The 26,376-nt window shown below is 46.1% G+C and overlaps 2 protein-coding genes across 2 annotated transcripts; one reads left to right on the top strand and one right to left on the bottom strand.

Moving 5' to 3' along the window:
* Positions 1-224: 224 nt before the first annotated feature.
* On the top strand, positions 225-1,458 carry LOC308161291 (uncharacterized protein). The gene is made up of 2 exons (XM_080535284.1): positions 225-382; positions 879-1,458. Exons 1-2 carry the CDS (start codon positions 252-254, stop codon positions 1,423-1,425), a joined length of 678 nt encoding a protein of 225 aa, XP_080391410.1. The 5' UTR covers positions 225-251; the 3' UTR covers positions 1,426-1,458.
* A 774-nt stretch (positions 1,459-2,232) lies between these two features.
* LOC308159695 (WD repeat-containing protein on Y chromosome-like) lies at positions 2,233-26,026 on the bottom strand (the record flags this gene model as incomplete). Its single annotated transcript, XM_080533510.1, has 24 exons — positions 25,978-26,026; positions 23,341-23,459; positions 23,052-23,155; positions 22,335-22,545; positions 19,717-19,822; positions 18,018-18,102; positions 16,665-16,783; positions 16,287-16,357; positions 15,798-15,928; positions 15,388-15,455; positions 14,039-14,187; positions 13,515-13,652; positions 13,088-13,216; positions 12,082-12,309; positions 11,364-11,434; positions 10,842-11,046; positions 10,614-10,742; positions 9,555-9,770; positions 9,041-9,193; positions 8,024-8,192; positions 5,747-5,879; positions 4,849-5,005; positions 2,936-3,034; positions 2,233-2,451 (listed from the first exon to the last, which is right to left on the bottom strand). Exons 1-24 carry the CDS (start codon positions 26,009-26,011, stop codon positions 2,233-2,235), a joined length of 3,243 nt encoding a protein of 1,080 aa, XP_080389636.1. The 5' UTR covers positions 26,012-26,026.
* Between the last annotated feature and the right edge of the window lie 350 nt (positions 26,027-26,376).

The raw sequence follows: 26,376 nt of genomic DNA, 5'->3' as shown, positions 1-26,376 counted from the left end.
GAAATGTTTACTAACGTTTATACCTCGACTGTCCACACGGGGCGCCACCTTTCAATCTTTCAACCTACTGGAACTACTCCTCGCATTTTTGTTGACTACTGTTTACTTTAAGCAAAGATGGCCGTCACGTTTTCTGCACTTGGGCGATTTTGACAGCCAAGATGCATACAACTGGAATGCTTTATTATTATTATTATTATTCTAGATAGATGAGACATATCAATAAATGTCTCCCAGCTACATAGAGGGGGATGGAGTCTGTCTACTGCAGATTTGATTCATATGACTTCGACAATGATCAGACATTCCAGAAAGGTTTGAAAAGTCTCCCTGCGTCCAACGACGGCGCTGTTTTGGGGATGAAATTATTCTTTTACAATCGGTACGTACGGTCAGTGATATGACATGATATTTGTGCACTGACTTGAAAAACCACGTGTGATTTTTCTATCCACATACAAGTATTGCAGTGTATGGGACGTAGGCATTTGTATTCTACTGTATATCTTACTGTACTGACCTCGACCCTGCCTGTACATACATACATGGCTTACATTCAGTGACTTACAATGGCGGGAGTTGGCAAATTTCTGATTTCTGATTTACCACAGCAAGTAATAATCATGTTTTTAAAAGATGACAAATATTTCGTCTAGAAGCTTTTCACCATCAGATATTAGCGAGTTGTTTGTCCGAGTTTTCTGCCTGTCTTGACTTTTGCTGTGATATGATTGGACAATTTCTATTTCGGGGCGTGACTTGGCGATAGGTCCATTGCCCTATGGCTGGATGCCAAATGCATTTCGTTGTCACTGTACTTGCTATGCCAATGACAATTAAATTCTGAATTTGTATTCTTATTCTTTCCATGTTGACAGGTTTGTGGAGCCCATTGACTTGGATGGGTATAAACAACGTGGAGGAGGCGCCTCCAATGCTCAGTCCTCGATAGCGTCCACGGGTGACAGCGTTGGACAGTTGGACAACTTAGGCCGCTTGACTATTAGAGACTCAGAAGCGTGTGGTGGTGAGAGAAGCGCAGTGGGCGGCGCGTCAGAGAACACAGACGCTCCGTCAGAGAACACAGACGCTCCGTCAGAGAGCACGGACGCTCCGTCAGAGAGCACGGACGCTCCGTCAGAGAACACAGACGCTCCGTCAGAGAGCACAGACGCTCCGTCAGAGAACACGGACGCTCCGTCAGAGAACACAGACGCTCCGTCAGAGAGCACAGACGCTCCGTCAGAGAACACAGACGCTCCGTCAGAGAACACAGACACGCCCCTCTCGTTCGGGGAGGTGATGCGACTGGTGCAGGCAGGCGAGGAGGTCCCTGGACTATCAACGCTTGACATAAAACCTAGTAACCAATCTCCTACTCCCTCTCAGATGAAAAGGAGGCTGAAACCCTGGGAGGAGTCATAAACTACTATGTGATTTTTCTTTTTGCTGTGCAAATTCCCTTTTTAATAAAACATGCTCATCTCACACCCGTGTTTGATCACATGACTACGTTTAGCCAATCAATGTAATACTGTACATCCCAGTATCCCAGTACTGATAACAGACATAAGACAGTGCACATACATGTACAGTACAGTTGTCTTGAGTATAAAGATGGCACTAGTAGCCTAGAGGTTAGAGAGGCCGGCTAGCAATCGGAAGGTCGCTGGTTCGATCCCCGCCTCAGGAGGGAGCTGCGTGTGCCCTTGAGCAAGGCACTTAACCCCTAATTGCTCCAGGGGTGCAGACTATGGCTGACCCTGTACCTAGAGCAAACAATACCAAATTCAACAACAATTGACTGACAAGTTGATTGCATGGCAAATCAAACATTCTTCTTCTTCTAAAGTGCATGAGGGCCAAAGTGCTTTTATTTCACTGGATGGTGTCTTTAGTGAGGTTAAGATCACCACCAGGGGGAGGGGGGGTTACTGTTCAGTCTGTGGTGAGCTGAATACATCACAACATTACGTAGCCCCTCCCAGTAAGATCCTGTGATGGTATTTGCTGAATTGATTAGTTTGGTCTGATTCTTTGACCTTTACTAGAAGTTTATTAACATGGATGTCATGTGACATCTGAACATTTAAGATGAAAGTATTCGTTTTGTTAGAACTAGGAAATAAACACACTGGAGTCTAGGTGTCCCACATTATCTGGATTCAGCCTATATTGATTAGTTCAGTCTGAGTTCTCTCTGGGGTGTGTGATGATCTGTGATCGTCCCTCTCAGGTCCCTCTGCTGGTGGGAGAGAGTTTTTCTCCTGATCGCGGAGACGCAGCCAGGAAGCGTGTGTGAGGCCAGCAGCGCTTGGGGGATCTCTTCTGCTTGGCGGAGGTCTCCGTGCCCAAGAGAGTCCTCTGCTGGTTGCCCTTCAGGAGCTCTGGGACGGGGGGCTGGAGGATGGGCAGCAGACTGGTGTAGGGCATGGCCTTGTACACCCTCAACTACAGAGAGACAACAGGAGAAGCTTAACCTTATACACCCTCAACTACAGAGAGACAACAGGAGAAGCTTAACCTTATACACCCTCAACTACAGAGAGACAACAGGAGAAGCTTAACCTTATACACCCTCAACTACAGAGAGACAACAGGAGACGCTTAACCTTATACACCCTCAACTACAGAGAGACAACAGCAGAAGCTTAACCTTATACACCCTCAACTACAGAGAGACAACAGCAGAAGCTTAACCTTATACACCCTCAACTACAGAGAGACAACAGGAGACGCTTAACCTTATACACCCTCAACTACAGAGAGACAACAGGAGACGCTTAACCTTATACACCCTCAACTACAGAGAGACAACAGGAGAAGCTTAACCTTATACACCCTCAACTACAGAGAGACAACAGGAGAAGCTTAACCCACCATGACGCAGGGCACACCTACATCAATAGGTGTGTCAGGTGTAGTCAGAGCTTACCTGCTCTTGACTGCTGAAGGTCATCTGCAGGGCAGGGGCGCAGGAGGGGAGGTGATGTCTCACCCTCTGTTTGTACGCCCGTCCTAAGATGTGGCTGGTCTGAGGGAACAAAAGTCAAAGCAAACCGATTTACAACTAGAGATTACAGGGACATTCTCCCTGGAGTAACTGAGGGCTAAGTGCCTTACTTAAGGGCTCACGAGTGGTGGTGTTCCAGGCGGGATTCAAACTCATGACCTTCCGATCATCACCAGTCCAAGTGATTTACAATGAGAGTTTACAGGGACATTCTCCGTGGAGTAATTTAGAGCTAAGCGATTACTCAAAGGCACACTAACGGTGGTGTTCCAGGCGGGATTCAAACTCATGACCTTCCGATCACCAGTCCAAGTCACTATCCCCTAAACCACCACTACCTCCAGTCTTATTACAGCCTTATTACAGCCTTATTGCAGTCTTAGGGCCAATCCCAATTCACCCCTAGCCCTTCGTTTTCACCCCTATGGCTCGATTTGCGCGTTCACGTTTAGGGGGAGGGCTGTCCCAATTCATATTTCATCGAGGGCTAGGGGTAAGGGGGAGGGCTAACTATTACTTCGTTTCGAGGGATTTCAGGACCAGACTAGCTTCGAAGGGCTAGAGGTACGCTACCCCTTGATACCAGGATGCATTGCGAATCATCTACAAATATAAAATCCTCAATTTTGGCCGCCATTGGCTACAATCTGTAATTTGGCTCTACAAGTGTTAATATGTCATTTTATGAAGTTTTTATATGTTTTCAGGCGAGAAAGTAACCATATATATTCACAAAATGTGTCCAGTTTATCAAAATAACCCGTTTATCCTAGATACTACGGAGGATGTTATCATAGTGTTGTTAGCATAGTGTTCGCGAATGCTATGCTATGTTGTGCTATCATGTACTAGTTTTCACTGAATAAATCGCGATTTCTTTCAAAGAAGGTAGCAGGTGTTTATGTCCATGTCAAGGAGAAGGTACGACTTGTATGACAGTAGTGTGTTTAGGACATAAGTTAAGGATATCAGTGTTGTACTTTAGCCTGTGGAGACGCGATAGCATTAGCTCCACACGGATTTAACATTAACAGTAGTCATAGACACTTGTAGTAGTAGTTGTTGTATAACAAGGTGAATAGTGAGTTAACATGTTTATTAGTTGTATCCCTTCCTTGTTGTAAAACGAGTTGTTGTTGAACATGTCTGTGACTGAAATAGACTAGATACTACGGAGGATGTTATCATAGTGTTTGATGCTAACGGCCGCCATCTTTGCTATCTCCTCCGGTCACAGGAGAGAGAATTCGCGGCAACACAACGCGTCACCCGTACCGCGTCTAAACCACTGTTGATGACGTAGGCGCCGTGAAGGGCTGTCCCAATTCATAGGGCTTAGATTTCAAGGGGTAGGGCTTGTGACGTATTCGAAGACCTTGCCTTCGAATCGAGTGACACTCGAAAACGAGCCATAGGGGTAGAAAAGGGAATTGGGATTGGCCCTTAGTGTCATTAGTGTTATTACAGTCTTATTAGTGTTATTACAGTCTTATTAGTGTTATTACAGTGTTATTACAGTCTTATTAGTGTTATTACAGTCTTATTACAGTCTTATTAGTGTTATTACAGTGTTATTACAGTCTTATTAGTGTTATTACAGTCTTATTACAGTCTTATTAGTGTTATTACAGTGTTATTACAGTCTTATTAGTGTTATTACAGTGTTATTACAGTCTTATTAGTGTTATTACAGTCTTATTAGTGTTATTACAGTGTTATTACAGTCTTATTAGTGTTATTACAGTCTTATTAGTGTTATTACAGTCTTATTAGTGTTATTACAGTCTTATTAGTGTTATTACAGTCTTATTACAGTCTTACTACAGTCTTATTACCTGCTTGCCCTTCTCCTGCCACAGCCTCCAGGTGTGCTCCACCTGCTCGTCGCTGTACTGGGCGATGCGCGGGTCGGTGGGGACCAGCTGGCTCAGCGGCGGGGCGGCCTCCCCAGACACGGTGGAGGCGCAGGACTGCTGCCTCTTCTGGGGACAGCTGGGGACAGAACAGCAGCTGGGTTTAGCTTAGTAGTTTAGAGTTTCGTGGACAGTCACCATTAATTAACAGCAGCAACCTTTTTATCTGCCATCAGGAGAGAGAGAGAGGGAGAGAGAGAGGGAGAAAGAGGGAGGGAGATGGAGAGAGAGGGAGGGAGATGGAGAGAGAGAGAGATAGAGAGAGATGGAGAGAGAGAGAGAGATGGAGAGAGAGATAGAGAGAGAGAAAGAGAGAGAGATGGAGAGAGAGAGAGATGGAGAGAGAGAGAGAGGGAGAGATGGAGAGAGAGAGAGGGAGAGATGGAGAGAGAGAGAGAGACAGAGAAATAGAGATAGAGAGAGAGAGAGACAGAGAGAGAGAGAGACTGAAAGAGAGAGAGAGAGATGGAGAGAGGGAGAGATAGAGAGAGAGATGGAGAGAGAGATAGAGAGATGGAGAGAGAAAGAGAGATAGAGAGAGAGATAGAGAGAGAGAGACAGAGATAGAGAGAGGTAGAGAGAGAGAGAGAGGTAGAGAGAGAGAGAGGTAGAGAGAGAGAGGTAGAGAGGTAGGTAGAGAGAGAGAGAGAGATATATATATATATATATATATATATATAGAGAGAGAGATAGAGATAGAGAGAGAGATAGAGAGAGAGAGAGATAGAGAGAGAGATAGAGAGAGAGGGAGATAGATAGAGAGAGAGAGAGAGAGAGAGAGAGAGAGAGGGGTTTCTTGCCCTTCCTCGTTCCCCCTCACCTCCAGAGAGGGTACTCCCCCTGGTTGAGGACCTTCAGGGTCTGTCGGGAGCCCACCACCTTCACGTCCCCCGGGAGCTGCCTGGGCCCGGCGCCGGGGTCCCCCACGCTCCACAGACCCTGCCCAAACGTGCCTGGGACACGGGCGAGAAAACACGACAAGTTTCAAGTTTCAGGTTTATTGTTACGTCACGTTACACTTAACATTATTAAGGCCAATGCATGCGGCGTGCGATGCGATATTGTCGCACGACAACATTCGATTCTCAATTCACACCACCGAAGTCAACAACACGGCCCATCTCATATGGGATTACAAGACACCTATATTACATAATAATAACGATCGAGCATGTAGGCACAATATGCCCAGTTGTATCTTGTAGAAATTGTGGAAGCAAGGCAAGCAATATTGGTAGAGCCTATATAGTAATCAGCCTGCCTGGTCCGACATCGGTGGTGTGAATTGAGAATCGTATGTTGTCGTGCGACAAAATCGCACGCCATGTGCATTGGCCTTTAGGCTTCGGTTCCTGACATTGCAGCACAAGACATAAATAGGCAATAGGCATAATTCAGAACAACAAAAAATGACAGTAGTACAGGGCATAAGTGACAAAACAAATGATAAGACAGGATATGGTTAGCAGTATCCGGACAATTTGCAGACAACAAGGCAATAGGCATAGTACAAGATAAAGGTGACAATAGTACAGGTTAGACAGGATACACTAATGGTGCAACTAGCAATAATAGATAGTTCAGTAGTAAAGTGGCTGTGAGCTTAAGACCCAGGCTTCAGGCTAGTCCCAGACTAAAAAGCATCAGTGTGTTTTAGTCCAGGGTTAGGGTTTGTCTGTGAAACAAAGAGTACAAATACTGGAACTATATTTAAAGGAAACATATTTTGGCATCTAACCAGTGCAAATAGTGTTAGAGTGCAAAAGACATGATATGCAGACAGTGCATTATCTGACACCGAAGCCAATGATTGTAAGATTGCTCATGATGGATGGTTAGCCGGGAGCAAATGTAATCTGTGGGAGTCAACACTTCTGACTTCTGAGAATAACTAAGCAAATCAACACTGTCCCCTGGTGGTGGATGACAGCATTCCTATGATTAGATCAGATTAGATTAGATTTGATTAGATTCAACTTTATTGTCATTGCACACAGTACAAGCACTGAGACAACGAAATGTAGTTTGGCATCTAACCAGATAAATAGTGTTCATGGTGCAAAAGACATGATAATGTACCGGTAGACAGTGCATGATATTACAGGTATAGGTGTTGGTGGTGTTGGTGATGGTGATGGTGATGGTGTTGGTGATGGTGGTGGTGTTGGTGTTGGTGATGGTGTTGGTGTCGGTGCCGGTGTCAGTGTCAGTGTCAGTGTCAGTGTCGGTGGTGTCAGTGTCAGTGTCGGTGGTGTTGGTGTTGGTGTTGGTGTTGGTGGTGTTGGTGTTGGTGTTGGTGATGGTGTTGGTGATGGTGTTGGTGTCGGTGCCGGTGTCAGTGTCAGTGTCAGTGTCAGTGTCGGTGGTGTTGGTGATGGTGATGGTGTTGGTGTCAGTGTCAGTGTCAGTGTCGGTGGTGTTGGTGATGGTGTTGGTGATGGTGATTGTGTTGGTGTCGGTGCCGGTGTCAGTGTCAGTGTCAGTGTCAGTGTCAGTGTCAGTGTCAGTGTCAGTGTCAGTGTCAGTGTCGGTGGTGTTGATGTTGGTGTTGTTGGAGGTGTAGGTGGTGTAGGTGGTGTAGGTGTTTGTGGTGTTGGTGTCTGTGTCTGTGTTGGTGTTGGTGATGGTGATGGTGATGGTGATGGTGTTGGTGTCGGTGTTGGTGTCTGTGTCTGTGTTGGTGTTGGTGATGGTGATGGTGATGGTGATGGTGTTGGTGTCGGTGCCGGTGTCAGTGTCAGTGTCAGTGTCAGTGTCGGTGGTGTTGCTGTGGGTGTGGGTGTTGGTGTTGTTGGAGGTGTAGGTGGTGTAGGTGTTTGTGGTGTAGGTGTCAGTGTCAGTGTCAGTGTCAGTGTCAGTGTCAGTGTCAGTGTCAGTGTCAGTGTCAGTGTCAGTGTCAGTGTCAGTGTCAGTGTCGGTGGTGTTGGTGGTGGTGTTGGTGTTGGTGTTGGTGTTGGTGTTGGTGTTGCTGTGGGTGTGGGTGTGGGTGTTGGTGTTGGTGTTGCTGTGGGTGTTGGTGTTGATGTTGATGTTGGTGTTGTTGGAGGTGTAGGTGTTGGTGTCTGTGTCTGTGTTGGTGTTGGTGGCGCTCGCCTACCGATGTATCTGCCAGTGATGGTCCACAGACGCACGTTGCAGTCCAGGCTGGCCGTGACGATGAGGTGGAAGCGCTCCACGTACTCCAGGTGGACGACCCTCTTCAGGTGGCAGCGCCAGGAGCTCAGCAGCTTGGGGGGGGTGAGGGACACCGTGGAGCCCTGGAGCATCTGAGAGGAGAGAGGAGCAGGAGGGGGAATATCACTCACTGGGAAGTCAGATCCATTATGTGAACCCTCTTCACTAGGTGTCAAATAATAAGTACTGTAAAGCCTTTTATTAAAGTTATTTTGTTAGGGGCATTCCCACTCATATTATTCGTTTTATTGGACAGATCTAGTGAAGACAGACAGGAAAGTAAGGAGAAGAAGGGAGAGAGGGCATTTGAGCTGCAACGTTTGCAGGAAAAGCGCTATACAAATAAAGTTATTATTATTATTATTATTATTATTATTATTATTATTATTATTATTATTATTATTATTATTATTATGTCACTCAGCAGGGCATGGGCTGGATTCAAACCCATGCCAACATGGGCATAATATAATGTGTGCACTGTAGACTGCGGTGCTAGACCACTGGACCACCCCAGGCCACTAAAAAGCCTTTTCTAAGAGAGTATACAGTATCTACCTGTTTATTTTTAATAAATGCTATGTTCATAATTGTATGCTCTCGAAAAATCCAATAAACAAAGTTTTAAAAAAGTACTGTATGTTTCGGTTGAAACCATGAAGAAGGCAGCTTGCTATGTCAGTTAACGCACCAACTGCCAAATAATTCTGGAACACTCACCACCACCTAGAGTGCCGAGTGTTTTACCTAGCAACAACACTTTGATTGGCTACCCCCCCCCAAAAAAAAAACACGTTATTTCTTCTTCTAGCACGACGACAGCCAATGGCCCCTGGCCTGAGCTGGATTACTCTTCCTACTTTGCTACGACTGGTGGATTGATGATTCACTTGCTTATTATTATTATTTTGTAAATATTTGCATGAATAGGGTCCGGTACCTCTGTCTCCCCGTCCAACACCTGTTTCTGCGGCCCCTCCACTTTACAGTAGCGCGGTATGAGTTTAGGCAGCCGCCGGACGTCCTGATTGGACGCCTCCTCCTCGCTGGCCCCGCCCTTCATACGGTAGCAGTACCTCTCGATGTCCCACAGCTTCCAGAGGGACACAGGATGAAGAGAGAGATATACACTCATCAGACACTTTATTAGGAACACCTGGTCACCTTCTCATTCACTTCTGAGGTGGTGTAATGGGGAATGTTTTCTTGGCACACTTTGGGCCACCCCCCTCCTATACCATGATGTACCCCCCCTGTCACACACACACACACACACACACACACACACACACACACACACACACACACACACACCCCTCCTGTACCATGATGTAGCCCACCTGCCACACACACACACACACACACACACACACACAAACACACCCCTCCTATAACATGATGTACCCCCTCCCCCACACACACACATACCCCCCCCCGGCCCCCCCCTCCTGTACCATGACGTATCCGTTGCTGTCTCCCGTCAGCAGGATCTGGTCCTGGCTGTCTGTGGACATGGCGCAGATGACCGGACCCTCCTGGCGCACGGCGCAGAATTTACCCAGAAGCCCCCCGTCGTGGCTGATGGACCAGGCGTACACAAAGCCGTCCGCCGAGCTGCTGAGCAGGACCGCCGTGTCGGGGCTGCGCTCCCGGGTGTCCAGGAACAACACCTGACCACCACACACGCACGCACGCACACACGCACACACACACACACACACACACACACACACACACACACACACAGATAGACTGTCAGGGCTGCACAGTTGGGTGCCCTGGAACAAGACCTGATCAGGCGTAGCACACTAATGCACATACCATATCACCGCATGGTTCCTTGTTCGATTCTGACCTTCGACATCATAACATATCCTGCATGTCACCTCTCTCTCACCCATCCTTCCTGTCAGTCTCTACTGTCTCTATCCTCCGCTCTCTCTCTCACTCATCCTTCCTGTCAATCTCTACTGTCTCTATCCTCCTCTCTCTCTCACCCATCCTTCCTGTCAATCTCTACTGTCTCTATCCTCCTCTTTCTCTCACCCATCCTTCCTGTCAATCTCTACTGTCTCTATCCTCCTCTTTCTCTCACCCATCCTTCCTGTCAATCTCTACTGTCTCTATCCTCCTCTTTCTCTCACCCATCCTTCCTGTCAATCTCTACTGTCTCTATCCTCCTCTCTCTCTCACCCATCCTTCCTGTCAATCTCTACTGTCTCTATCCTCCTCTCTCTCTCTCTCTCATCCATCCTTCCTGTCAATCTCTACTGTCTCTATCCTCCTCTCTCTCTCTCACCCATCTTTCCTGTCAATCTCTACTGTCTCTATCCCAGTACATAAAAATAAAAAAAATCAGAAATGCCCTAAAAATATATATAATAAAATAAAAAGAAGAGATAGATAAACTGTCATGGTTATTACCAGGTATCATTACTTGCGTGTGGTCGCGTTTGGTTGTGTGTGTGTTTGTGTGCATGTGTGTGTGTGTGTGTGTGTGTCAGTAAGCCAACCTTCTCCACAGCAAAGCGAGGTTTCTCCAGCTCCTGCAGGTTGAGGCCGTGGTCCCTCTGGTCCCTCTGACTGTTTGTCTGACTGTTTTTTGTTTTTTCTTGTATTCCTGTAAAGCGACCCTGGGTCCCCTGAAAGGCGGTATATAAATAAAGTTATTATTATTATTATTATTATTATTAATAATAATAAACGTGGACATTGTCGACAGGTCAGTCAGTTGTTCTCACCCTCACAGGCATCAGGGGCAGGGGGCTCTCGCTGGCGTTGAGGCGGCAGAAGGCGTGGCCGGAGTGCGTGTTCCACACGATGATGTCCCCGCTGTAGGAGGCGGTGGCCAGCATTTTGTTGCCGTGCGCGGTCATGGAGTAGACGTCCTCCGAGTGGTACTGGTTCCACACACGGTGCTCCACCCCCTCCTGACGCTTATTGTCCCTGGGAGGACAGTTACTCAGGGTTACTTATTTTACTTTATTGTATTACTGTTGATTTTCAGGGTTCCCACACCTTCTGAAACATCAAATTCAAGCACCTTTCAAGCACCTTTCAAGGACTTTCAAGACTCAATTTCCTCAAATTCAAGGACCCAACACAGCATAGTTTGAGACAGAACTAGTTGACGAGCTAAGTAAAACATTTTTGATTATTTTTATTTTTTTCTCACCCATCCTTCCTGTCAATCTCTGCTGTCTCCCTCCCAATAAAGCAGAAATGGGCTAAAAATATATTTTAAATAATAATAAAGCACTCACAGATACCACATGACCCGCTTGCTCCAGCCTGACGCGTAGATCCTCTCGTTGATGTACAGGATCCCTGTCACCTGTCAACAAACACACCTGTCACCTGTCACCAAGAAACATATAAATAATCTATACTAGGGCCAGGGGCTATTAAGATTATTATTTGTTGTTGTTGTAGTATTACAGTTGTCAAGAATTCCTGACAGAAGAAGCTTTAGTGCACAGGGCTTTGTTTTCACTTTGTTGTTTATCTGAGTCAAGGCACCAGAGTGTTCCCTCATCAGGTCAAGTAGTTCAGGAAAAACTCCAGGCCCTGGCCTGATGTACAGTCAGGGTTCGACAGTAACGCTTGCCCGGAGCAAGTAAAAAAGTCGCCGGGTTTGTTTGCACGAGCCCGACGACGCTGCTAGATCCTGGATATTTTTACCTGTGTGCAGGAAGAACAACAGACGGCGCAGGCGCGTGACCTGACTAGATGGTTGTGGAGTGAAGATATTATTAAAGAGTACGCGATGCAACGGGTGATCGACAGGCGTGTACGCTTTGATAATATCTTCACTCCACGATCATCTAGTCTGGTCTGGCGCCTGCGCCGTCTGTTGTTCTTCCTGCACACAGGTAAACAGATCCAGGATCTAGCAGCGTCGTCGGGCACACGCAAACAAACCCGCCGAATGTTTTACTTGGCAAGTAAAAAAGCGTTACTGTCGAACCCTGACAGTGTTACCTCATTTTTGTCCACCATAGGCAGCTTCAAGAGAAGAGCTCCGTTGTTGAAGTTCCAGAGACGCAGGGCGCCATCTTTGGACCCTGTGATGAGGCGCCGCTTGGGCCCGTCGAAGGCCATGGCGGTGACCTCCACTGGGCGCTCAGGGTTGGTCTGGAACTGCATGACCTTTAACCCCGTCAGGATGTCCCACACGCTCACCACGCCTGCATGACACCCACTCACCACCTAGGGAGAGGAGAGAGAGAGAGAGGAGAGAGAGAGGTAGAGGAGAGAGAGAGAGAGAGGTAGAGGAGAGAGAGAGGGAGAGGAGAGAGGGAGAGGAGAGAGAGGAGAGAGAGAGGTAGAAGAGAGAGATAGAGAGAGAGAGAGGTAGAGGAGAGAGAGAGAGAGAGAGAGGTAGAGGAGGGGTTAGGTAGATGCTGTGGACGACCCTACCCTAACCCTTACCTTAACACTTACCTAACCCTACCTCTCAATCCTTAACCCTGACCATAACCATAACCTAACCCTAACACTCAACCCTAACCATAACCATAACCATAACCTAACCATCTTCAATCTCAACTTCATTGGGTGGGTGACTTCATCCCACTTAGCATTCCTGGAGGGAAATGGAGTTTACCTTAAATGCCTCCATAATATTATTTAATATATATTAATAGGGATGATCTTGATTAGGTTATGGTTCATTATAACTGTCACTACAGTTAAATGGACTGACTTATATAGCGCCTTATTCCAAAGCACTTTACAACGGCCTCTCATTCACCCATTCACATACACATTCACACACCAGTGGCAGCAGGCTACCATGCACGGCGCCGGCCCGCTCATTGGGAGCAGTGTGGGGTTCAGTGTCTTGCCCAAGGACACTTCGACATGTGGCCAGCCGGGGCTCGAACCGCCGATCTGCCAACCTTGCGATCAATAGACAGCAGCTCTACCTCCTGCGCCACAGCCGCCCCTTAAGGATCATGCCTTGTCTTGTCCCTGACCGACCGACCTGTTTGAAGTTGGGGTTGTACAGGGCCGTGCAGAGCGGCTGCTCGTGGGAGGTCTGTGTGGAGCGGGAGAGGGGCTGGTCAGGCTGAGCCACGTCCAGGTACTCCATCGCCCCGCGAAACACCCCGATCTGACACACACAGGAACACAGAAACATGCACAACGTTGGTTTTACATACACAGTAATAGCACATAACTTAATAATCCATGTGTGTGCGTGTGTGTGTGCGTGTGCGTGTGCGTGTGTGTGTGTGTGTGTGCGTGTGTCAGTGTGTGAGTGTGTGTGTGTGCGTGCGTGCGCGTGTGTGTGTATGTGTGTATGTGTGCGTGTGTGTGCGTGCGTGCATGCATGTGTATGCATGTGTGTGTGTGTGTGTGTGTGTGTGTGTGTGTGTGTGTGTGTGTGTGTGTGCGTGTGTAACACATACTATGTAGGTGGCCAGCACCATGGAGTTACTGGTGCGGTGGTAGTAGGTGCAGGACACGGGGCAGCGCCCCAGGTTGACGTTCTTGGCCTGGATGTTCTGCAGGCAGGCGTAGTGCTGCAGGTCCCAGACCCGCATGTTCTGGAGAGGAGAGAGACACTGGTCACAGGATCTCAAACACACCCACAACCTCCATCAGAGAGAGGAGAGACACTGGTCACACCTCACACACACCCTCTCCCTCAGGTCACATCTCACACACACCCTCTCCATCAGAGAGAGGTACAGAGGTAGTGTCACTACTAGATCAAATGACCAAATGTTCTCTCAATCTCTCATACAGTGTAGAGTGCATGAAAAGCATATTGTGTGTGTGAGCGAGTGAGTGAATGAGTGTGTGTGTGTGTGTGTGTGTGAGTGTGTGAGTGTGTGAGTGTGTTGTGTCCCTTGTCACCTGAAGGGACTAGTGGTGGCTCAGATGTTGTCATGGTGATGTTGTCATGGTGACGTCAGGGTGAGTTGCGTACCTTGTCCTTGGACACGCTGATGATCTTGTTGTCTCTGCCGTTGACGGCGATGTGCGTGACCACGGCGGAGTGACCCTTCAGCTGACAGGTCGGCTGGTTGGTCACGTAGGGGTTCCACACCTGGACCATCATATCAATACCCCCCGTCACTGTGGGGTGGAGAGATATCCCCATGACAACCCTGTCATACATGTGTTTAACCATGTGTTTAACCCTGTCATACATATCCCTGTGTTTAACCCTGTCATACATGACCCTGTGTTTAACCCTGTCATACATATCCCTGTGTTTAACCCTGTCATACATGTCCCTGTGTTTAACCCTGTCATACATATCCCTGTGTTTAACCCTGTCATACATATCCCTGTGTTTAACCCTGTCATACATGTCCCTGTGTTTAACCCTGTCATACATATCCCTGTGTTTAACCCTGTCATACATATCCCTGTGTTTAACCCTGTCATACATGTCCCTGTGTTTAACCCTGTCATACATGTCCCTGTGTTTAACCCTGTCATACATATCCCTGTGTTTAACCCTGTCATACATGTCCCTGTGTTTAACCCTGTCATACATATCCCTGTGTTTAACCCTGTCATACATGTCCCTGTGTTTACCCTGTCATACATGTCCCTGTGTTTAACCCTGTCATACATGTCCCTGTGTTTAACCCTGTCATACATGTCCCTGTGTTTAAGCCTGTCATATATTTTCTGAATACTGGGTCTGTAGTCACTTTGAAAGAATGTGTTTTAGGTTGATAGCTAAGCCTATATATGTACTATATCCCATATTATACAACAGTTAGTTCCGACCAAGTAATTTGATTGGACAAGAGGCATTCCATGAGTTACGATATACAGTATAACAGCACTGGGACTTTTAACTATATGCATCACTCCGCCGCACAGATGTTCTACTAAATGACCGTTAATTAGACTACATGTTTGTGTTCAGGTTACTAGGCAACAGTCCATTTGAAGTTCAGTTGCGGAACTATTTTTTGTTTATTTTTATGATTAAATAAACAAACAAATCATAATCTGTTGTCGCTTATTACTGTTAACTAATAAATCGCGCTGTAGAACTGTTGTATAAAAGCAATATCACACTCCCTCTCGTGTGATATTGCTTAATTGGTCCTAGGCAAGGCAAGGCAAGGCAAGTTTATTTGTATAGCACATTTCATACAACAGGGGCAAATTCAACAGTCCTAAGATTAGGTCCTAAACAGTACAACATACATGTATATAGTGTTTTACTCGCTCACACACACATAAGCAAGCATACATGCACGCACGCACGCACGCACGCACGCACACACACACGCACACACACAAAGGCCATACCCAGAATGTGCAGCTCAGGTGAGTAGTCAAAGCACAGGATGCCCGTCTGCAGGTGGAAGTGTGTGGTCCTGAGGAAGGAAGAGAAAAGCAAAACATTTACCCACGGAGAGACAACAGAGAAGATAGTTTCTGTGTGTGTGTGTGTGCGTGTGTGTGCGTGTGTGTGTGTGTGTGTGTATGCGTGTGTGTGTGTGTCTGTGTGTGAGTGTGAGTGTGCGTGCGTGTGTGTATGCGTGTGTGTGTGCGTCTGTGTGTGTGACTGTGCGTGTGTGTGCGTCAGTGCGTGCGTGTGTCTGTGTGCGTGTGTGTGTGTGTGCGTGCATGTGTGTGTGTCTGTGTGTGTTTGTTTGTGTGCGTCAGTGTGCGTACGTGTGTGTGTGCGTCTGTGTGACAATAAAAAATGTGCGTACTGGGTTTTCGACTTGTGAGAGTGGGGCATGGTGGTCAGCACCATGGCAGTCTGTTCTGCCGCACAGCAGGAGGCGATGGCGTTCAACGCTGGGATGAAGCGGATCTGACGAATCCAGTCGTTATGGATGGACTGGACCAGGAATGAAGAAGAAGATTACAGAAGATTATTTTTCTTGTGTGTGTGTGTTTTGTAGTGATCTTTACATCAGTCATCATAAGCTAAAATCTATGCTACAACCAGGTAGCACTGGCAGTCACAATGCTAGAAGGAAGGAAAGATTACTTTCTTTCTTTTTTAACAGTAGAGGAACTGCACAGAGGGGGGATAGTGGGGGTGAAGAGGTCTTTAGGAGGGACTGCACAGAGGGGGGGTAGTGGGGGTGAAGAGGTCTTTAGGAGGAACTGTACAGAGGGGTAGAGGGGGTGACAACTAAAGAAAGGGAGAAGGGAAGAACACTCAAAGGAAACAAACAAAAAAATCTACTTACAACTCTAAAACAGAGGAAAGAGGTTGACGTGTTCTTGAGCAAGGCTGTGACTGGGAGGCGGTAGTTTCCCCCTGAAAACAGGAAATAGGGACACAGTGATTATGGTCGTAGGTTGCAAGAACACGTGTGTCATCTTCATGTGTGTGTGTGTGTGTGTTGTTTTCAGTACCTTCAGTGTGTATTGTTTTCAGTACCAGTACCTTCAGAACTATTTTCTTTTTTGATATGTTTTAATTTCTGCTTTATTGGGATAGAGACAGTAGAGATTGAAAAAAAAAAAAACAGCGACAGCAACAGATACATTTTGAGGGCTGATGTGAAGGTGTCCAGGGCAGATAGACAGTACCTGTCTTGAACAGTACCTGTCTTGAACAGTACCTGTCTTGAAGGCGGAGCTGCTATTGAACAGCCCGTTCAGGACCACGTCTAACGACACAAAGACGAACATGGTGCCGCTGGTGTCACCGATGGAGTAAACCCCCTTCCTGCCGTTAGTCCTGACAGCACACCACGGAACACAGAACACAGAACACAGAACACAGAACACGGAACACAGAACACAGAACACAGAACACAGAACACGGAACACAGAACACAGAACACAGAACACAGGATCAGCCATCTCTATACTACAACCCTTTACATTCATATCACATGATGGTGGTGGTGGTCCACTGGGGCTCAGTGGGTAGAGCATGGCACTAACAACACTTAGGTTGTGGGTTCAATTCCCACAGGGATCATATATCTACCGACAAATGTATGCACTCACTGCAATGTAAGTTGCTTTGGATGAAAGCGTCAGCCAAATGGCGTATATATATATATATATATCAGCTAAATGGCGATTATATAACAGCTAAATCGTGACGTTAGAATTATACGGTTCTATTTTTGTCAAAAATGTGTTTTTTATATAATCTGATCCATTAGGTGTTTATTAATGCCTGTGAGGTGTTATTTTTTAAATGTTGACATTTTTGAGTTAGTAATTCGTAAAATACAAAGGTTCCATCTCACAAAACATAATGGAATGTAAAAAAACTTTGACGCTCAATATCTCTGAACTACCCTAAACGGAGATAGAACCTTATAATTCTAAGCTCACGAAATGGCGTATATATATCAGCTAAATGGCATATATACATGATTCATTTGTCATTATCTCATTATAGCACTGCCAGGTTAATGAGGCGTTGTCATGACGACCTCATTAACGACCCATAATATTATACGCCATTTAGCTGACGCTATTATCCAAAGCGACTGACATTGCAGTGAGTGCATACACTTTTCAGGATACACGGTCCCAGCGGGAATCGAACCCATAACCTAAGCCTTGTTAAGCTATCCTTGCTAACCTTGTTAGCGCAATGCTCTACCAACTGAGCCACAGAGGACCACATAATAGTCCACATAAGGCAAATATATTTGTATAGCACTAGCACATATCCATACAACTTAACGTACTCATAGTGCTCAGCTTTAGATAAAACATGAGATAAAATAACAATTAATAAGTAAAAAATAAAAAGGAGTCATCATAAATCAAATCAAAATCAAATCAAATGTTATTTGTATAGCGCATTTCTAACAAGATGCACCTCAATGCGCTTCATATAAAATTCTGTCAAATTAAAAGCCGAACAAACGAAGTAAGACACAGTAACAATTTAAAATGTTCAGGTTTAAAAAACAATAAAAACAAACTGCCAACTGCCACGGCCCTACCAGTAGTCCATCACCGTCACGTTGGCCTCCAGCTCAGACAGGGAGAACACCACGTCACACTTACTGGCACTGATGTCATAGAACTCTGCTCACAGACAGAAACACACACGTACAGACAGACAGACAGATGTCCTATGGTCAACAATGCACAGTGATGTTAACCGATCTGAAACCTAGAAGTAGTGTCACCCTCACCCAACCAGTGCCTACACTGAATAAAGTCAGCTCTCAAAACAAGGAAAAAAAATAATAAAAATATATTATTATAAATTATTATAAAATTATACAATTTATAAATTATAAAATTTTATTAAAAGATTTTCTTAAAACAAGTAAAAGATATCTTAAAACTAGTGCAGCCAGACAAAAAAAAAACAAGCATATATTGCCTTGATTTAAGATATTACTTAGATTTACTTTTTGCAGTGTAGGTTTTGGCAGGTTAATGGTCATGACACTGTTTCATGAGCATGTTGTGATCATATGACTTGGTAGGGAGTCCAGTCTTGGGCAGACAGATGCCAGTTACACACAAAACACACACCAAACACACACCAGACACACACCAAACACACACCAAACACACACCAGACACACACCAAACACACACCAAACACACACCAGACACACACCAAACACACACCAAACACACACCAAACACACACCAGACACACACCAGACACACACCAGACACACACCAAACACACACCAAACACACACCAAACACACACCAGACACACACCAGACACACACCAGACACACACCAAACACACACCAGACACACACCAAACACACACCAGACACACACCAGACACACACCAGACACACACCAGACACACACCAAACACACACCAGACACACACCAGACACACACCAAACACACACCAGACACACACCAGACACACACCAGACACACACCAGACACACACCAAACAGACACCAAACACACACCAGACACACACCAAACACACACCAGACACACACCAAACACACACCAGACACACACCAAACACACACCAAACACACACCAAACACACACCAGACACACACCAGACACACACCAAACACACACCAAACACACACCAGACACACACCAAACACACACCAGACACACACCAGACACACACCAGACACACACCAGACACACACCAGACACACACCAAACACACACCAAACACACACCAAACACACACCAAACACACACCAGACACACACCAAACACACACCAAACACACACCAGACACACACCAAACACACACCAAACACACACCAGACACACACCAAACACACACCAAACACACACCAAACACACACCAGACACACACCAGACACACACCAGACACACACCAAACACACACCAGACACACACCAAACACACACCAGACACACACCAGACACACACCAGACACACACCAGACACACACCAAACACACACCAAACACACACCAGACACACACCAAACACACACCAGACACACACCAGACACACACCAAACACACACCAAACACACACCAGACACACACCAAACACACACCAGACACACACCAGACACACACCAGACACACACCAGACACACACCAGACACACACCAGACACACACCAAACACACACCAAACACACACCAGACACACACCAAACAGACACCAAACACACACCAAACACACACCAGACACACACCAGACACACACCAGACACACACCTACGTCTCGACCGGTAGAGGAGATGGCGAGCAGGTTGAGGTGGCTCAGACAGACCATGGCTGTCACCCAGACGGGCTGGCCAATCGTGTGCGGCATCTGGCTGATCTGCAACAGACACAACAACAACACGCAGCACAGACAGTATGTACAGTATGTACAGTATGTACAGTACGTCTTCAACACTGAGACAATAACACAACATCAACTGACACATACAGTATGTCTTCAACACTGAGACAATAACACAACATCAACTGACACATACAGTACGTCTTCAACACTGAGACAATAATACAACATCAACTGACACATACAGTACGTCTTCAACACTGAGACAATAACACAACATCAACTGACACATACAGTACGTCTTCAACACTGAGACAATAATACAACATCAACTGACACATACAGTACGTCTTCAACACTGAGACAATAATACAACATCAACTGACACATACAGTACGTCTTCAACACTGAGACAATAACACAACATCAACTGACACATACAGTACGTCTTCAACACTGAGACAATAACACAACATCAACTGACACATACAGTATATGACCTGAAGCATTGTTGTGAGGTGTGAGGTTAGTTGTCCTCTGTCTCTGCCCACAAGCTCACAAACATGTTTTCTTTTCACATAATTTTCGTCATAAGGACTTCATTGAGTGAGTCGAAAACGTTGGTGAGCTGAAGAAATGTCACACCAACGTAGTATGAATGTTTTATGAAATATTTTTTTATAAAACGGGTAGAGAGGGGGGAGAGTTGGGAGGATCAGGGAGGGAGGGGAGGGTTGGGGGTAATAATGTTAACTCATTCATAGTCATAACTCATAGTGGTATAGATAAAGGGTGTAGTTAGTGGTATAGATAAAGGGTGTAGTTAGTGGTATAGATAAAGGGTGTAGTTAGTGGTATAGATAAAGGGTGTAGTTAGTGGTATAGATAAAGGGTGTTGTTAGTGGTATAGATAAAGGGTGTAGTTAGTGGTATAAATAAAGGGTGTAGTTAGTGGTGTAAATAAAGGGTGTAGTTAGTGGTATAGATAAAGGGTGTAGTTAGTGGTATAGATAAAGGGTGTTGTTAGTGGTATAGATAAAGGGTGTAGTTAGTGGTATAAATAAAGGGTGTAGTTAGTGGTGTAAATAAAGGGTGTAGTTAGTGGTATAGATAAAGGGTGTATTTAGTGGTGTAAATAAAGGATGTAGTTAGTGGTATAAATAAAGGGTGTAGTTAGTGGTGTAAATAAAGGGTGTAGTTAGTGGTATAGATAAAGGGTGTAGTTAGCAGTATAAAGGGTGTAGTTAGTGGTATAGATAAAGGGTGTAGTTAGCAGTATAAAGGGTGTAGTAAGTGGTATAGATAAAGGGTGTAGTTAGTGGTATAAAGGGTGTAGTAAGTGGTATAGATAAAGGGTGTAGTTAGTGGTATAGATAAAGGGTGTAGTTAGTGGTATAAATAAAGGGTGTAGTTAGTGGTATAGATAAAGGGTGTAGTTAGTGGTATAGATAAAGGGTGTAGTTAGTGGTATAGATAAAGGGTGTAGTTAGTGGTATAGATAAAGGGTGTAGTTAGTGGTATAGATAAAGGGTGTAGTTAGTGGTATAGATAAAGGGTGTAGTTAGTGGTATAGATAAAGGGTGTAGTTAGTGGTATAGATAAAGGGTGTAGTTAGTGGTATAGATAAAGGGTGTAGTTAGTGGTATAGATAAAGGGTGTAGTTAGCAGTATAAAGGGTGTAGTTAGTGGTATAGATAAAGGGTGTAGTTAGTGGTGTAAATAAAGGGTGTAGTTAGTGGTGTAGATAAAGGGTGTAGTTAGTGGTATAGATAAAGGGTGTAGTTAGTGGTATAGATAAAGGGTGTAGTTAGTGGTATAGATAAAGGGTGTAGTTAGTGGTATAGATAAAGGGTGTAGTTAGCAGTATAAAGGGTGTAGTTAGTGGTATAGATAAAGGGTGTAGTTAGTGGTATAAATAAAGGGTGTAGTTAGTGGTATAGATAAAGGGTGTAGTTAGTGGTATAGATAAAGGGTGTAGTTAGTGGTATAGATAAAGGGTGTAGTTAGTGGTATGAATAAAGGGTGTAGTTAGTGGTATAGATAAAGGGTGTAGTTAGTGGTATAAATAAAGGGTGTAGTTAGTGGTATAGATAAAGGGTGTAGTTAGTGTTGTAGATAAAGGGTGTAGTTAGTGGTATAGATAAAGGGTGTAGTTAGTGGTATAGATAAAGGGTGTAGTTAGTGGTATAGATAAAGGGTGTAGTTAGTGGTATAGATAAAGGGTGTAGTTAGTGGTATAGATAAAGGGTGTAGTTAGCAGTATAAAGGGTGTAGTTAGTGGTATAGATAAAGGGTGTAGTTAGTGGTGTAAATAAAGGGTGTAGTTAGTGGTGTAAATAAAGGGTGTAGTAAGTGGTATAGATAAAGGGTGCAGTTAGTGGTATAGATAAAGGGTGTAGTTAGTGGTGTAAATAAAGGGTGTAGTTAGTGGTGTAAATAAAGGGTGTAGTTAGTGGTGTAAATAAAGGGTGTAGTTAGTGGTATAGATAAAGGGTGTAGTTAGCAGTATAAAGGGTGTAGTTAGCAGTATAAAGGGTGTAGCACGGACATTCACGGTACGTAGCAGCATGAACCTCTCGCTCCAGTAGTTCAGGACGCCGTCCCGGGAGATTGACAGGTAGCGTCCGGCGTGGAGGCGGGCCTTCCACCCCCCCGAGGCCCCGCCCTGCTCCTCAGACTCCGCCGTCTTCTCCCCAGCAGGAGGTTGTAACGTGTAGAACTGCAGGCTGACTATGAGCCGCCTGTGTGCAATGCAAACCCTACACACACACACACACACACACACACACACACACACACACACACACACACACCTTTTTTAGACCACTTTGGATATAATTTTAGACCTATTCGCGGCACCGTGTGATGGCTTTTTGTCATCCTCGAGGTGATGAAATTAGGGATTTCACTGCCATACAGACTAAAAAAGAAGCGAATTGGCATTTTTTCGGTTCCAGCTTGATTAGTTACTGTGTAAATAGATGTGGTTGGCCCCCTAGGCCTAGCACCTACAGTACTTTTTTGACCAAATAGCTGAAATTTGGGAGCTTCTTAGGCCTTATAAATTGGATTGCTGGATTTGAGACTTTAAGGCTTTTTAAGACCAGCGCGGGAACCCTGTATTTAGTTATTGGGTAAGTGGTCCTTGGTCTGAAAAAGTTTGAGAAACACTGTTCTAGACCATGGCAACTTAGCAACTAGAGAATGCACCAAATGTATCCTATTGTATTTATCATACGACGAAACCGTATCGACTGTCACTTACACAGGAACAAGCTTGAGTGGTTTGGGAAAGTAGAGCGGCCTGTTCTGCTGCTCTAAGCAGTCCTTCTGTCTGTACTCTAGAAGCATGTAGTGCAGATACTCCGTCTAGAGAAACACGGACAAGAGTTTCAGTATGAAAGTAAGTTATGTGATAGCAGGGGGGTATACCATCAACGTTGCTAAAGGAAAATCCAGAGAGACTTGGAACAAGCCTGGATTTTTCTTGAACGATGTTGATGGAATACCCCCCTGGACATATTCCGATCGGCTAGTTCCGCCTCTCCTCTCACCCAGGACACACTGCCGTCACAGTTGGTGTCGACCTTCATGAAGATAATGTCCACGTCCTCGTCATCAATATCCTCCATGACCTTCTTCATGGCGTCTCGAAACTGAGCCATGTCCAAGCCTGAGAGAGAGATACATACACAAAATAAGAGTATAGTAGTAGCTTAACACTTAATCAGCCATGTGAGTAAAAAAACATGTTATATCTTTGCACTCGATCAAATTTCAGGACCCTCCTTTCATGACTTTTCCTAGATATGTGCGTTCTACCACCCCAGTATCCTTACATTTTCAAAATCACATCAGGGTAAGCTAGTATAAAGCTATTTTGCTGTTTTTCTGTGTAGGAAGCAGGCTAATTTACAAGCGGCCAACTAGTGGAAGCAGATTTACATTCTAAAGAGGCGGCTCTTTTAGTAGGTAAAAAGGCACGGCTGTTCTAGTGTTAATGGCGCCCAAATTATATGTTTCTATTTGGTCACAGAAGGTGGTCGCACCAGGAGAAAAGCCCACCCTGTGCACACCAGGGACACAGCACTGTAAACACAGACAACCAGAGTCTACGGTAAATGGACTGCACTTATATAGCGCCTTATTCCAAAGCGCTTTTACAACGGCCTCTCATTCACCCATTCGCACACACATTCACACACCAATGGCGGCAAGGGTTCAGGGTTCTAACCGCAGACCTTGCAGGATCATTAGACGCCGCCTCTACCTCCTGAGCCACAGCTGCACCATAGTAAAAGTGTAAATGTGTAAAGAGTGTCATAGTAAAACGTTTATGAATCAAATGAAATGAAATCAACGTTTTATTTGTATAGCGCATTTCTCAAGATGTGAATCAACACACTTCACATGATGACAGAGCCGCAAGCAGGCAAAGGTATAAGACCTGTACACTGTGCATCCAGGAAAATTCCCTTGCAGCCCTCTACTCATAGAGCGACTACTACCAGTTTGCCTACCAGCACACAGCAGCGACCCTCAAACCCCCCCCCCCGGGGGACCCCAACCGCACCACACACTCGACCCGCCCCACCACCAGCACACCCGGCCCAACCAAGCAAGCACAGACCATAATAGCCCCACACCAGGCTAGCCAAGCAGGTGCCCCAGCGGCGGAACAGACCAAGCACGCGGGGCCCGAGGACCACCGGCGCACAGCAAGCAAGCAAGGGCGAAAAACCTGTACACCTGTACACCGTGTATCCAGGAAAAATTCCCTGCATCTTATCAGCATACACACTGTCCATAAATCATTTAACGTTATTTCTGCATCGTTTGCTTTATCGTACAGGGGTACAGATCCGTCTTACGTCTTAACACTAGAACAGCCGTGCCTTTTTACCTACAAAACAACAACTCTTTACAATGCTCATGCTGCTATAATTTACACACAACAATCACTAGATGGCCGCTTGTAAAGTAGCCTGCTTCCTACACAGAAAAACTGCAAAATAGCTTCATGCTAGCTTATCCTGATGTGATATTGAAAATGTAAGGATACTGGGGTGGTAGAACGCACGTATCTAGGAAAAGTCATGAAAGGAGGGTCCTGAAATTTGTTTGATTCTTGGTCACTCACTCCCCGCCCGCCCCCCTTCTCCCCCCTCCCCCCCTCTCACTCACCCCCTCCCTCGTCAGTGTCCGCCTCCCTTCTCCCCCCTCCCCCCCTCTCACTCACCCCCTCCCCCGTCAGTGTCCGCCTCCCTTCTCCCCCCTCCCCCGTCAGTGTCCGCCTCCCTTCTCCCCCCTCCCCCCCTCTCACTCACCCCCTCCCCCGTCAGTGTCCGCCTCCCTTCCCCCCCCCTCCCCCTTCTCACTCACCCCCTCCCCCGTCAGTGTCCCCCTCCCCCCCTCTCACTCACCCCCTCCCCCGTCAGTGTCCGCCCCCCTTCTCCCCCTCCCCCCCTCTCTCACCCACCCCCTCCCCCTGCTGCCTCAGGAAGGCCTCCAAGATCTCCAGAGACCCAACCCACCCTGGGTACGAACACTTTGCTCGGCTGCCCTCGAACAGGCGGTTCAGGACCATGTTCGCAAGGACAAACAGACTGAAGCTCAGCTTCTACCCCAGGGCCATTCAGGCCCTGAACACAGCAAAGACCTAGGTTCTAGGCCCTGGACAATCTAGACAAATTGATGGCAGCTACTAGATTGAAATCAAGTGTAATACTGAAACACAACTGTGTACATCTCAAACCTGCAAACTGCGACACTTTAAATGAATGTGCAATAACACTATGTGCAATATGACAACCCTAGGGTACATAAGGTTCAGAGAATAGGAAATGTTAGAATAGGTATAGCATAGCATAGAGTACAGCACAGTGTTTTATTTGTATAGTATAGTATAGTGGATAGTGTATATAGCCTTTATTTATGTAAACCAGCTCTTTTCCCTTGTTTTTAGTTTTTTTTACCTAGCACCAGGGGAGCCCCCCCTCCCAAATGTCGTTGTTTGGTACCTGTACTATATCAATGACAATAAAGACCATTCATTCATTCATTCATTCATCAGTGTCCGCCCCCTCCCCCCCTCTCACTCACCCCCTCCCCCGTCAGTGTCCGCCCCACTTCTCACCCCCTCCCCCGTCAGTGTCCGCCCCCCTTCACCCCCCTCCCCCCCTCTCACTCACCCCCTCCCCCCTCAGTGTCCGCCTCCCTGAACATGCGTTCGATGCGGCGGAGGTGCTGGTCGTTAATCTGGTCCTCCACGCGGCCCTGTGCTGCTGGTACGACCGTCCCGCCTGCTGCCATCCCGAGCTAAGGGCAGGGGGGGGGGGGGGGGAGTACAGAGCCTGAGTTATCATACATCACGCATAAGATTAACTTTACAACCAACATTCATCATTTCTAATTGACCCTAATGGCCGCACAAAGACCCAAAGGACACAACTGTGCTGTGATTTTGAAGTGAACGTCATCAAGTCAGGGGCGTGTCCAGGGGGGGGCCAGGGGTGGCTCGTGCCACCCCTGAAATCTGATTGGCCACCCTAGGTGCCACCCTGATTGATTGGCTATCTGCCTAGTCACTC

The sequence above is a fragment of the Nansenia antarctica genome (assembly GCF_963989245.1).
Source record: "Nansenia antarctica genome assembly, chromosome: 6".
In the NCBI taxonomy this organism is placed as follows: Eukaryota; Metazoa; Chordata; class Actinopteri; order Argentiniformes; family Microstomatidae; genus Nansenia; species Nansenia antarctica.
The sequence above is the reverse complement of the archived record's forward strand: the minus strand, read 5'-3'. Positions and strand labels throughout refer to the sequence as shown.